The following is a 14,457-nucleotide window of genomic DNA, read 5'->3' on the forward strand; positions in this document are numbered from 1 at the left end:
GGAGTAACTCAGCGGGACAGGCAGCATCTCTGGAGAGAAGGAATGGGTGACGTTTCGGGTCGAGATCCTTCGTCAGTCACAGCTTACTGGTGGTTTGCTATCAAGCAGGGGTTATGAACCCAGGGCTTTGGGTACAAATGAGTAGGGGAAAAAAACTGCAGATGCTGGTTTAAATCGAAGGTAGACACAAAATGCTGGAGTAACTCAGCGGGTCAGGCAGCATCTCGGGAGAGAAGGAATGGGTGACGTTTCGGGTCGAGACCCTTCTTCAGACTGATGAGTCACTGTCTGATTAAACAAAGAACTAACTCCCTTGATGAGGAATGGTCTGGTTTTTCCTGTGTTCCTAACAGTTGCACTTTGTTTGATGAACTCAACACCTCAATCAGCAGATCCTTCCTCAACAACGTACTGATACATGGCAACATCTCCAGATGTTCCCCATCCCAAAACCCGTGTCCGCTTGTCCTTTTTATCTCTGTCAGTTGTTGTTTGATCTTGCCATTGTGGTGCCTCAGGGGTGCAACAGAAGTGTGTGTTGTGTGAGGGCAGAGACTCCTCTGGGAGTATAAGAAAATAACTGCAGATGCTGGTACAAATCGATTTATTCACAAAATGCTGGAGTAACTCAGCAGGTCAGGCAGCATCTCGGGAGAGAAGGAATGGGTGACGTTTCGGGTCGAGACCCTTCTTCCTCTGGGAGTATTGACTGCCTGAGCATTTGACCTAGATTATGGCTCTGGGTTTTTAGTTCAGAGACACAGCACGGAAACAGGCCCTTCGGCCCACCGGGTCCGCACCGACCAGTGATCCCCACGCACATTAACACTATCCTACACCCACTAGGGACAATTTTTACATTTACCAAGCCAATTAACCTACAAACCTGCACGTCTTTGGAGTGTGGGAGGAAAACGAAGATCTCGGTGAAAACCCACGCAGGTCACGGGGAGAACGTACAAACTCCGTACAGACGGCGCCCGTAGTCAGGATGGAACCCGGGTCTCTGCCGCTGCATTCGCTGTAAGGCAGCAACTCTACCGCTGTGCCACGTATGGAAGTACAAACAGTATTCCCACTGACGGACGTGTCTGCAACCACAAACAACACTCGCTCATCCCCAGAACCAAGAGAATTGTTGGATCAGAATATTTAGGACACAAAGCCATTCAGCCCTTCACATCAGTGCTAGTCGTACCATGAGCTCCCCAGCCTAATCCCACCTTCCAGCTATCGGGCTGTAGCCCTGCGGTTAGCGGTGTTAAGGACTAAAGAGTACCTCTTTATGATAGACAGCAACACTATGACACAGCTGGTAGAGCTGCTGCCACCTTAAAGTGTCAGACACCCAGGTTTGACCCTGACATCGGGTGCTGTCTGTGTGGAGTTTGCACATTTACCCTGTGACTGCGTGGGTTTCCTCCGGGTGCTCCGGTTTCCTCCCACATCCCCAAAGATGAGCGGGGGGTTTTGTAGGTGAAATTGGCCTCTGTAAATTGCTCCTAATATGTAGGGAGTGGATGAGAAAGGGTGATAACGTGGAACGAGTGTGACTGGGCGACCGATGATCGGTGTGGACTCTGTGGGTTTGTTTCCTGCATCTCTGAACTAATCTAAAGTTAGCGGCAAGGTTATTTTGCTGGCAAATACATTACATAAATTGTGCGTGGAGATAATCCTTGAAAGATTTTGCCAGGCATTTTTCATGCCCTTGAAACAGATGAGCTGAAAATAGTGCTCTTGAAAATCCCGTTCAATACTCTATTGAAACAACAAGCAAAAACATGACCTGCTTTTATCAAGTGAAAGCTCAGAAAAGTACATGCTGATCTTTACAGTCCTACGCTCCCCCACTACATAACCATTTATCTTTACAATTAACACATGAATTAAACGGTTCCTCACGAACCCGGGAGCATTAATAACAAGGAGATTGACTATCCAAAAGGGTATTGGTGTCGGTTAAATTTATCAACAAGCCAAGGATTCCTGCTGACCTGGCCTGCTCAATGTTATCCAGCCGATAAACAAACTTTACAATCCCCCTCATTGTTATTTCTAAAATCATTTAGTGAAGATCGGAATTAAGTTTCCAGTCCACCACCTCTGAGAGAAAGCTGTGCCCAAAATACAATTCTCATAGTGTGAGCAGCACCTCAACGGTGTCATTTTCCCTTTCCCCTGATCACATCAAGAGGTATGGTCAGGGTAGACAGCGGGTCTCACGTTGTCGACCTCCCCATGGTGAGCCCTGTCAACTGACCTGAGTCAGGCAGAACGACAACAAACAGAGACAGCAGGAGCAGAAGCAGTTTCATTACTTCTGCTGCCTCAAACGCAAGAAGAAGAAGGGTAGACCGCAGTAAGTCTTTACCCTTGGTTGATGTGTCTATAACCAAAGAGTATAGATTTAAGTTAAGGAGGAAGAGGTGTAGAGGGGGGTAAAAGGATTTTTTTCCACCCAGAGGGTGGCTGAGCTTTGGAACGCACTACATGAGAAAGTGGTGAAGATGGAGACTGTCCCAATATTTACAAAGTATTGAGATGTGAATCTGAACCATTAAGGAATAGAGGCAATGGATCAGGTGCTAGTAAATGGAATTAGTACAGATGAATAATTGATATAAGAAAATAACTGCAGATGCTGGTACAAATCAAAGGTATTTATTCACAAAATGCTGGAGTAACTCAGCAGGTCAGGCAGCATCTCGGGAGAGAAGGAATGGGTGACGTTTCGGGTCGAGACCCTTCTTCAGACTGAGAAGGAATGGGTGACGTTTCGGGTCGAGACCCTTCTTCAGACTGAAGAAGGGTCACGACCCGAAACGTCACCCATTCCTTCTCTCCCGAGATGCTGCCTGACCTGCTGAGTTACTCCAGCATTTTGTGGATGAATAATTGATGGTTGGCATAGATAGGGTGGGCCGAAGGGCCTGTATCTGTGTCGTATGACTCTAATTACTACCAACAGCAACTTAAACCAATGTAAACCAACTTATATTAGTTTATGCTTTGTTCTTAATTGTTAACTGTACGTTTGTGTTGTCATTTGTGAGCGGAGCACCAAGGCACATTCCTTTTATATGCACATACTTGGCCAATAAACTTATTCATTCATTCATTCTGTCCCTGCAGGTAGCATTGTAATGGAGTTGCAGCTTGTAAATCATTGGGGTGAGAACAGGTGGATTAGCAGCAAACGCTGATAACAATGGGTTGGCGGGAAAGACGTATAGTTGCAAGAAAGTAAAACTCTTTATGCAACTGTACCCATCAGCAATGTGTTTTTCCTACATGAGTATTAATGAAAATCAATATCCAGAACTATGCACTACATCCATTGGAAGACTGTACATAATATTTGGTCAGTAAAATTCGAGTCTCTTTAAAGTGTTTTCTGTAGTTATTAACCTGCCTTTTAAAGAGTGAATCATACCTACTAAAACACTTTACATTTGCACAGTAACAATAATATAATAGAAATATAGTGCAATGTAAAAGTGCTGTACAATTCAGACATTGATATATATACACACAATTTAATCAGCTTTTCTTACTGTAATTAAAATATACATTTTGTTTATTATCCCTGGGACAGTTTATCTTTTCCTGTTAATGCCGTGAACCCTTCATTATTTGAAATTGACCAAATAGTGAAAGGCTTGGATAGAGTGGATGTGGAGAGCATGTTTCCACTAGTGGGGGAGTCTAGGACAAGAGGTCACAGCCTCAGAATTAAAGGACATTCGGCCATTTGGACCTTCGAGCCAGCACCGCCATTCAATATGATCATGGCTGATCATCCTAAAATCTGTACTCTCTTCCTATTTTTTCCTCATATCCCTTGATTCCTTTAGCCCTGAGCTAAATCTAACTCTCTCTTGAAAACATCTAGTGAATTGGCCTCCACTGCCTTCTGTGGCAGAGAATTCCACAGATTCACAACTCTCTGGGTGAAGAATTTGTCCTAATTTCAGCCCTAAATGGACTACCCTTTATTCTTAAACTGTGACCCTGGACTCCTCCAACATCAGGAACATTTTTCTTGCAAATAGGCTGTACAATCCTTTAGGAATTTTATATGTTTCTATAAGATCCCCTCTCATGCTTCTAAATTCCAGTGAATACAAGCCCAGTCGACCCATTCTTTCATCATATGTCAGTCCTGCCATCCCGGGAATTAACCTGGTGAACCTACGCTGCACTCCCTCAATAGCAATAATGTTCTTCCTCAAATTAGGAGACCAAAATTGCACACAATACTCCAGGTGCGGTCTCACCAGGGCCCTGTACAACTGCAGTAGGACCTCCTTGCTCCTAAACTCAAATCCTCTCGCAATGAAGGCCAACATGCTATTAGCTTTCTTCACTGCCTGCTGTACCTGCATTCTTACTTTCAGTGACTGATGTACAAGCACACCCAGGTCTCGTTACACCTCCCCTTTTCCTAATCTGACACCATTCAGATAATAATCTGTCTTCCTGTTCTTGCCACCAAAATGGATAACCTCACATTTATCCACATTATACTGCATCTGCCATGCATCTGCCCACTCACCCAACCTATCCAAGTCACCCTGCAGCCTCATAGCATCCTCATCGCAGCTCACACTGGCACCCAGCTTTGTGTCATCTGCAAACATGGAGATGTCACATTTAATTCCCTCGTCTAAATTGTTAATTTATATTGTAAATAACTGGGGTCCCAGCACCGAGCCTTGAGGTACCCTACTAGTCACTGCCTGCCATTCCGAAAAGGACCCGTTAATTCCTACTCTTTGCTTCTGGTCTGCTCTAATTTTGCACACTAATCTCTTGTGTGGGACCTTGTCAAAGGCTTTTTGAAAGTCCAGATACACCACATCCACTGGTTCTCCATTATCCATTCTTCTTGTTACATCCTGAAAAAATTCCAGATTAGCCAAGCATGATTTCCCCTTCATAAATCCATGCTGACTTTGACCGATCCTGTCACTGCTTTTCAAATGCGCTATAACAACATCTTTAATAATCGATTCAAGCATCTTCCCCACTACCAATGTAAGGCTTCTCTCTCCCTCCTTTCTTAAAAAGTGGAATTACATTGGCTACTCTCCAGTCCACAGGAGCTGATCCAGAAGAGAGAGAACATTGGAAAATGATCACCAATGCATCCACGATTTCTAGGGCCACCTCCTTGAGTACTCTGGGATGCAGACCATCAGGCCCTGGGGATTTATCTGCCTTCAGTCCCAACAGTTTACCTAACACCATTTCCTGACTGATGTGGATTCCCCTCAGTTCCTCCCTCCCACTAGTCCCCCAGTATTTCTGGGAGATTGTTGGTGTCTTCCTTGGTGAAGACAGAACCAAAGCACTCATTTAACTGGTCTGCCATTTCCTTGTTTCCCATAATAAATTCACCTGTCTCTGATTGTAAGGAACCTACATTTGGCTTCACAGAAGGAGATGAAGAAGAATTTATTTAGTCACAGGGTGGTGAATCTGTGTAATTCTTTGCCACAAAAGGCTGTGGAGGCCAAGTCAATGGATATTTTTAAGGCAGAGATAGATAAGATTCTTGATTATTACTGGTATCAGGGGTTATGAGAAGGCAGGAGAATGGGGTTAGGAGGGAGAGATTGATCAGCCATGATTGAATGACGGAGTAGACTTGATGGGCCGAATGGCCAAGACGTACAGGTATGCCAAGACGTACAGGTACGTACAGGTCCAAAGACTTACAGGTATGTAGGTAAATTGGCTTGATAAATGTAAAAATTGTCCCTAGTGTGTGTAGGATAGTGTTAATGTGCGGGGATCACTGGCCGGTGCAGAGCCGGTGGGCTGAAGGACCTGTATTCGCGCTGTATCTCTAAACTAAACTAAACGAATCACCTATGAAACCAAAACTTGACAAGCTGCTCCATTGCTTTGCTTAAATGATACAGCGACTACTGAATAAATAAGTTGTGCTGTGTAGCAGGGCCCAGGAGTTGAAGTAAAGGCCCAATCTCACCAATCCAGGGAATATAGAGAACACTCTTGCCTACTCCACGATGTAGGGGGCGTGGCTGTGTTCTGCAGCTGCAGCTCACCGGCAGTCTCTCCGTTTTTTTTTGTTTTTTTTTGTCATTGTCGTTGTTAAATGTACGTTTTGTTTTATTTTTAATTCTGTGTATGTAGGGGGGTGGTGGGGGGGTTGGGGGAAACCTTTTTTTCAAATCTCCTCCTCAACGGAGATGCGACCTTTACCGTGTCGTATCTCCGTTCGCGCTACGGCCTAACATCGTGGAGTCGGCGGCCTCCTGCTGGGATCGACCTCAAAGACTCCGGTCGCAGGGCCTGGACTTACCATCTCGGAGGCTTCGGCCGTGGGCCCTGCAGACCGCAACATCGGGAGCTCGCAGGTCCTTGGCTGGCGACCGGCTTTTGGGAGCTCCAGCCGTAGCAGCTTCGACCGCCCCGAAGCGCGAGGTACGATCAACCCGCCCGCAGGCCCTTCATCGCCCTGCGTGGCCCGGCCGCAGCACTTTACATCGCCCGGTGGGGGCTCAGGACTTTCATCGCCCTGCGTGGCTCGGCCGCAGCACTTTCCATCGCCCGGTGGGGGCTCAGGACTTTCATCGGCCTGCTCGGCTCGGCCCTGGGACTTTCCATCGCCCGGTGGGGGCTTCAAAAAGTTGGGAGCCTCGATCACCTCGTGGCACCACGGGAGAAGAATGAGGAGGAGATAAGACTTTGCCTTCCATCACAGTGAGGGTATGCCTAGAGCAATCACTGTGATGGCTGTTTTGTGTAAAAAATTATATCTGTGTGTCTTGTGCTTTTTAATGTCTACTGCCGGACCCTGACGTGAGAGGACGCTGGCGTTGTGTATTCGCCGCTTTTCCGTCAGGATAGTTTGTCTGTTTGTTTCTATGTTAATTGTTTTTGTAAAGTGCTTTGAGCATGTGATAAGGCGCTATATAAAATAAATGGATTATTATTATTATTATTACTCTAGTCAGATTTTATCACAGAAAATGTTTTTTACCCGATGTAGTCTTTTAAAAGTCTTATATATCACGAAAAATCTGTGAGTTGATAAATTGTTGGGGTGAACATGACACTCTTTATGCAACTGTGCCCATCAGCAAACTGTGCCCATCAGGTTTTTTTTTCGTGAGCATTGGTGAAAATCAATATCCAGAACTATGCACTACATCCGTTCATGACTGTACATGATATATGGTCAGTAAAATTCTAGTCTGTTTAAAGAGTTTGATATAGAAATTATGTTGATTCGATCTTAATGTAAAATCAGTTAGGCAGTTCAGATTCCCAACACTGTAAAGCAGTGATTAGTAAATCTATCCATAAACATATGCACTTGGTTCCAGTTAGTGTTGCAGAAGCAAGTGGCAGTACTACGATGACAATGAAGCTCACGTTTTAAAACATCTTTTAGCCGTGAAAGAGGATGTTCATTAAAAAGATAATATAACAGATCAAAAGCCTTACTTTTCCATCTGAATAATCAATGTAATCTTAACTTAAAGGTTCGGATGCCAGGATTTATAATAATGGTCTGCTGTTCTCACTTTAATCTTTCAAAGGGACTTTGAGAATCATATTGTATTTTACAAGAGTCTGGATATCTCAAGAATTGTTGCTCGCAGTGAGTTGGGAATAATTTCTCTAAACAAAGTAAAGTAAATTCTCATTACATTTGCAGTGCTTTTTAGCAATAATTAATTAACTTTATTGGCCATATGGACTTCATAATATAGTAGGCCTGTTTAGTGAGGGCAAATACTATAATTGGCCCTATTCCATTTTAATATAAATGTTAATGTACTTCAGTGCCAGGGGAGCTAGTAACTAACATTGTTTAACAGAGCACACCAAAAACTTTTCGCTGCATTTTGCCACACGTCAAAGTGACTCAGGTACCCGTTTCCTGAGTCTTTTTTGGAAGGGGAGAAAAAGACGTACAGGTATGTAGGTTAATTGTCTGGGCAAATGTAAAAATTGTCCCTAGTGGGTGTAGGATAGTGTTAATGTGGTAGGATAGTGTTAGTGTGCGGGGATCGCTGGGCGGCGCGGACCCGGTGGGCCGAAGGGCCTGTTTCTGCGCTGTATCTCTAAATCTAAAAACAAATCTGACGATAACATTTCTTTAATTCAAGGGGGCAATCTCTGTTTTGAGTATGTGAAAACTGGGTTTTGTCCAATCTTCAGTACTTATACAAGGGCAGTGGAATCTAGATGGAGGTTTCACGATGCAGAATAGGGAACAGAGTCACAATGTGAGTGTAATTCCACCGATAACTACGGGGAGACAGGCGGGGAAGGGGGGGGTGCGTCGAGAAGGGTGCGGTACCCGGCGGTTGGGGCCGATGAGAACAAAGGGGGGAACCAGCGGGGAGGGGGGGTGGTGGGACCGACGGGAACCCAGCAGGTGGGGGTTGAGAATGATGGGGAACCTGGCAAGAGGGTGTGGGGGGGGGGGGGGGGGGTGGGGGTGTGGCGGAGTTGCCTGGAATAAAGGGGGGACCCAGCAGAGGAGGGGAGTGCCTGCTGTCATGTGCGGCAGCAAACAGTAGATAGGATTGTCCGTTGAACCTTTGTACCGGCGCCAAAACCTGCAGAACTTGTGTACTGCCTAGGTAGACAGAAAATGCTGGAGAAACTCAGCGGGTCAGGCAGCATCTCAGGAGAGAAGGAATGGGTGACGTTTCGGGTCGAGACCCTTCTTCAGAGCTTCTCTCCTGAGATGCTGCCTGACCCGCTGAGTTGCTCCAGCATTTTGTGTCTACCTTCAATTTGAACCAGCATCTGGAGTTATTCTCCTACACATCTTGTGTACTGCTGCCTAGGTGAGGTCCACCATGGGGGAAAAAAAGCATTTCACCGTACCTCGATGCATGTGACAATAAAGACTCATCATTATTTCCCCAGAGATTAGCATCCACTCCCCCTTTAGTAAACCTAGTGCAGCAAATAATCAGGTTTTGTACTGGCACTTAGTACACATAACAATGGAGTACCTCCGCCAAATGGAGCCCATATCACTCGTCTAATGGCCTTGACCCAGTCCTCCATGTCGTTCTGGGAGTTTGCCATGAGGAGGAATGCTTCGTGATTCACAGCCATCCGGTCCCGGTCCCCAACACCCCCTAGAACAAGGGAACAGGAGAGTAAACACGTGAATCAATTGCCGCTAGACTGACGGCAATGTTGCACATAAAACGATGACTGCCTCATTCGCCAGGAGGTCAAAGCGTTTCCTTCTTAAAGGGTATGTTAACGAGTCAGTGCGGGGAATCAATGGTAGACACAAATTGCTGGAGTAATTCAGCGGGTCAGGCAGCATTTCAGGAGAGAAGGAATGGGAATCAAATAGGTTGCCCAAGAGTTGCCTCCTGGGATCAGTGACAAAGGCTCCAGGTCAGATGGAAACAAAAGGGAGGCAGATGAGGCATCTCCCATCCTTAGATAGACACAAAATGCTGGAGTAACTCAGCGGGTCAGGTAGCATCTCTGGAGAGAAGGAATGGGTGACGTTTCGGGTCGACACCCTTCTTCAGACTGATGTCATGGGAGAGAGAGGCAGATACAGTAGACACATAGGAGTGTGAAGGTATGAATATTCCACACCTCACATCCTTACCTGGGGTAGGTGGGGCTAGCAACCAACACATTCCCTTGGCATCGTTGAGAATGATCAGCCATGATCACATTGAATGGCGGTGCTGGCTCGAAGGGCCGAATGGCTTCCTCCTGCACCTATTGTCTATTATCTATTGTTTACCCTTTCCCCAGTGTATTATAATCAAAAGCTACAAGAGTCATATAGCACGGAAACAGTCCCTTTGGCCCATCTTTGCCATAGTTTAGGTTAGTATAGTTTATTGTCACGTGTACCGAGCGAGGTACAGTGAAAAGCTATCTCTCTCTCCTATCTCTCTCCCCTTCTCTCCTGAGATGCTGCCTGACCCGCTGAGTTACTCCAGCATTTTGCGATACCTTCGATTTGTACCAGCATCTGCAGTTATTTTCCTGCAGTGTAAAGCTTTTGTTCTGTGTTATCCAGTCAGCGGAAAGACAATACATAATTACAATTGAGCCACTTACAGTGTGTAGATACATGATTCGGGAATAATGTTTAGTGCAAGGTAAAGCCAGCAAAGTCCGATCAAGGATAGTCAGATCAAACATGCCAACCAATTGCCCATCTTAGTTAGTCCCATTTGCCCATGCTGGAGGCCGACCGAGATGTCCATCTATACTAGTCCCACCTGCCCGAGTTTGGCACATATCCCTCCAAAACATTCCGATCCATGTATCCATCCAAATGACTTAAATATTGTACCTGCCTCAACCACTTCTCTGGCTTAGCATTTATTCATCAACCTTTGCGTGTTCCCAATGTTGGGGGAGTCCAGAACCAGGAGCCACAGTTTAAGAATAAGGGGTAGGCCATTTAGAACTGAGATGAGGAAAAACTTTTTCAGTCAGAGAGTTGTGAATCTGTGGAATTCTCTGCCTCAGAAGGCAGTGGAGGTCAATTCTCTGAATGCATTCAAGAGAGAGCTAGATAGAGCTCTTAAGGATAGCGGAGTCAGGGGGTATGGGGAGAAGGCAGGAACGGGGTACTGATTGAGAATGACCAGCCATGATCATATTGAATGGCAGTGCTGGCTCGAAGGGCTGAATGGCCTCCTCCTGCACCTATTGTCTATTGTCTAAAAGGTTTCCCCTCAGGTTTCGATTAAATATTTCCCTCTCACGTTATATCACGTTCTTGATTCTCCAAACTGGGAGAAAGACCGTGCGCATTCACACTACCTCTCCTGCTCGTGATGTTCTGCACCTCTATAAGATCAGCCCTCGGCCAAGCGACGGCACAGTTCATCGACAAATGCGAGCGGCACGGTGGCGCAGTGGTAGAGTTGCAGCCTTATGGTGCTCACAGCGCCAGAGACCCGGGTTCGATCCTGACTACGGGTGCTGGTCTGTACGGAGTTTGTACGTTCTCCCCGTGTCCGTATGGGTTTTCTCCGGGGTCTTCGGTTTCCTCCCACACTCCAAAGACGTACAGGTATGTAGGTAAATTGGCTTGGTAAATGTAAAAATTGTCCCTAGTGTGTGTGGGATAGTGTTAATATATGGGGATCGTTGGTAGCACGGACCCAGTTGGTCAAAGGGCCTGTTTCCGTGCTGTATCCCTAAACTAAACTAAACTAAACTAAACTAAACTGCTGACAGTATTAGGGGGCCAGCTTCACATGACTGCCACCCCACTATATAGAGGACCCTGACCATGCATATTGGCCCAGAACTAACAAACTATGCTCCACTCTGTTATAGAAACATAGAAAATAGGTGCAGGAGTAGGCCATTCGGCCCTTTGAGCCTGCACCACCATTCAATATGATCATGGCTGATCAGCCAACTCAGTATCCTGTACCTGCCTTCTCTCCATACCCCCTGATCCCTTTAGCCACAAGGGCCACATCTAACTCCCTCTTAAATATAGCCAATGAACTGGCCTCAACTACCTCCTGTGGCAGAGAATTCCACAGATTCACCACTCTCTGTGTGAAAAAAAACTTTCTCATCAGAAATGAGAAAGGGAACCAATATCCTGGCGGGGAGATTTGCTAAAATAACTGCGGAGACTTTAAACTAGTACAGTTGGGGGGAGGGACTCAAACACAGATAGCTAATAGGCAGTGTGTGAGGCAGGAGGCAGAAAAGGGAAACACTCAGACCCAATATGTAGGAGAGAAAGAAGGGAAAAGAAATAAACTGAGAATAAGAAATGATGGGTCCCTTAAATGTGTATATTTTAATGCTAGGAGCACTGTAAGAAAGAAAGGTGGATGAGCTTAGAGCCTGGATTGACATCTGGAAGTATGATGTTGTGGCGATCAGTGAAACATAGTTGCAGGAGGGTTGCGATTGGCAATTAAATATTCCAGGATTTCATTGTTTCAGATGTGATAGAATCGGAGGGGCAAGAGGTGGGGGTGTTGCATTGCTTGTCAGGGAGGATATCACAGCAGTGCTTTGGCAGGACAGACTAGAAGGCTCGATTAAGGAGGCTGTTTGGGTGGAACTCAGAAAAGAGAAAGGTTTAGCAACACTTATAGGGGTGTATTATAGACCGCCAAATAGGGAACGAGAATTGGAAGAGCAAATATGTAAGGAGATAGCAGATATTAGTAGTAAGCACAGAGTGGTGATTGTGGGTGATTTCAATTTTCCGTATATAGACTGGGAATCACATTCTGTTAAAGGGCTGGATGGTTTGGAGTTTGTAAAATGTGTGCAGGATAGTTTTTTGCAGCAATACGTAGAGGTGCCTACCAGAGAAGGGGCAGTGTTGGACCTCCTGTTCGGAAATGAGATGGGTCAGGTGACGGAGGTATGTGTTGAGGAGCACTTTGGGTCTAGTGATCATAATGCCATTAGTTTCAATATCATTATGGAGAAGGTCAAATCTGGACCAAGGGTTGAGATTTTGGATTGGAGAAAGGCTAATTTTGAGGAGATGAGAAAGGATTTAAAAGGAGTGAAATGGAAATTGTTGTTTTATGAAAAGGATATAATAGAGAAATGAAGGATATTTAAAGGTGAAATTTTGAGAGTACAGAGTCTTTATGTCCCTGTTCGGTGGAAAGGAAAGAATAATAATTTGAAAGAGCCGTGGTTTACCAGGGAAATTGGACACTTGGTTCGGAAAAAGAGGGAGATATACAATAAATATAAGCGGCAGGGAGTAAATGAGGTTCTTGAGGAATATAAAGAATGTAAAAGGAATCTTAAAAAGGAAATTAGAAAAGCGAAAAAAAGATATGAGGCTGCTTTGGCAAGTAATGTAAAAGTAAACCCCAAGGGGTTCTACAGATATGTCAATAGCAAAAGGATAGTGAGGGATAAAATTGGTCCATTAGAGAGTCAGAGTGGACAGCTATGTGCTGAGCCGGAAGAAATGGGGGAGATATTAAACAATTTCTTTTCTTCGGTATTTACCGAGGAGAAGGATATTGAATTATGTGAGGTAAGCGAAACAAGTAGAGTAGTGATGGAAATTAGGAGGATTAAAGAAGAGGAGGTACGGACACTTTTGAAAAATATAAAAGTGGATAAGTCTCCAGGTCCTGATAGGATATTCCCTAGGACATTGAGGGAAGTTAGTGCAGAAATAGCAGGGGCTATGACGGAAATATTTCAAACGTCATTAGAAACGGGGATGGTGCCGGAAGATTGGCGCATTGCGCATGTTGTGCCTTTGTTTAAAAAATGTTCTAAAAGTAAACCTAGCAATTATAGACCTATTAGTTTGACGTCTGTGGTGGGAAAATTAATGGAAAAGATACTTAGGGACAATATATATAATTATTTGGATGATTAGAAACAGTCAACATGGATTTGTGCCTGGAAGGTCATGTTTGACTAATCTTCTTGAATTTTTTGAAGAGGTTACTAGGGAAATTGATAAGGGCAAGGCTGTGGATGTTGTCTATATGGACTTCAGTAAGGAATTTGACAAGGTTCCACATGGAAGGTTGATTAAGAAGGTTAAATCGTTGGGTATTAATAGTGAGGTTGCAAGATGGATTCAACAATGGCTGAATGGGAGATACCAGAGGGTAACGGTTGACAATTGTATGTCAGGTTGGAGGCCAGTGTCTAGTGGAGTGCCCCAAGGATCTGTGTTGGGTCCACTGTTGTTTGTCATTTACATTAATGATCTGGATGATGGTGTGGCAAATTGGATTAGTAAATATGCAGATGATACTAAGATAGGTGGAGTAGTTGATAGTGAGGTAGATTTTCAAAGTCTACAGAGAGACTTGGGCCTTTTGGAAGGGTGGGCTGAAAGATGGCAGATGGAGTTTAATGCTGATAAGTGTGAGGTGCTGCATTTTGGTAGGACAAATCAAAATAGGACGTACAGGGTAAATGGTAGGGAATTGAGGAATGCAGTGGAACAGAGGGATCTGGGAATAACTGTGCATTGTTCCCTGAAGGTGGAATCTCATGTGGATAGGGTGGTGAAGAAGGCGTTTGGTATGCTTGCCTTTATAAATCAGAGCATCGAGTATAGAAGTTGGGATGTAATGTTAAAATTGTACAGGGCATTGGTGAGGCCGAATCTGGAGTATGGTGTGCAGTTCTGGTCGCCAAATTATAGGAAGGATGTCGACAAAATGGAGAGGGTACAGAGGAGATTTACTAGAATGTTGCCTGGGTTTCAGCATTTAGGCTACAGAGAGAGGTTGAACAGGTTGGGTCTTTATTCTTTGGAGCGTAGAAGGTTTGAGAGGGGACTTGATAGAGGTTTTTAAAATTTTGAGAGGGACGGACAGAGTTGACGTGGGTAGGCTTTTCCCTTTGAGAGTGGGGAAGATTCCAACAAGGGGACATAGCTTCAGAATTGAGGGACAAAGGTTTAGGGGTAACATGAGGGGGAACTTCTTTACT

General features: G+C 45.0%; 1 protein-coding gene across 3 annotated transcripts in view; it reads right to left on the reverse strand.

Annotated features, from left to right (window-relative positions):
• LOC144609981 (rho GTPase-activating protein 22-like) overlaps positions 1–14,457 on the reverse strand; it is a 343,649-nt gene that overhangs the window by 52,453 nt on the left and 276,739 nt on the right. For all 3 annotated transcript variants that reach the window (XM_078428396.1, XM_078428395.1, XM_078428397.1), the window contains one exon: positions 9,012–9,140. In XM_078428396.1, coding sequence (XP_078284522.1) covers positions 9,012–9,140 — 129 coding nt within the window. The remainder of the gene's footprint in view (positions 1–9,011; positions 9,141–14,457) is intronic.

The sequence above is a fragment of the Rhinoraja longicauda genome, chromosome 35 (genome assembly GCF_053455715.1).
Source record: "Rhinoraja longicauda isolate Sanriku21f chromosome 35, sRhiLon1.1, whole genome shotgun sequence".
In the NCBI taxonomy this organism is placed as follows: domain Eukaryota; kingdom Metazoa; phylum Chordata; class Chondrichthyes; order Rajiformes; family Arhynchobatidae; genus Rhinoraja; species Rhinoraja longicauda.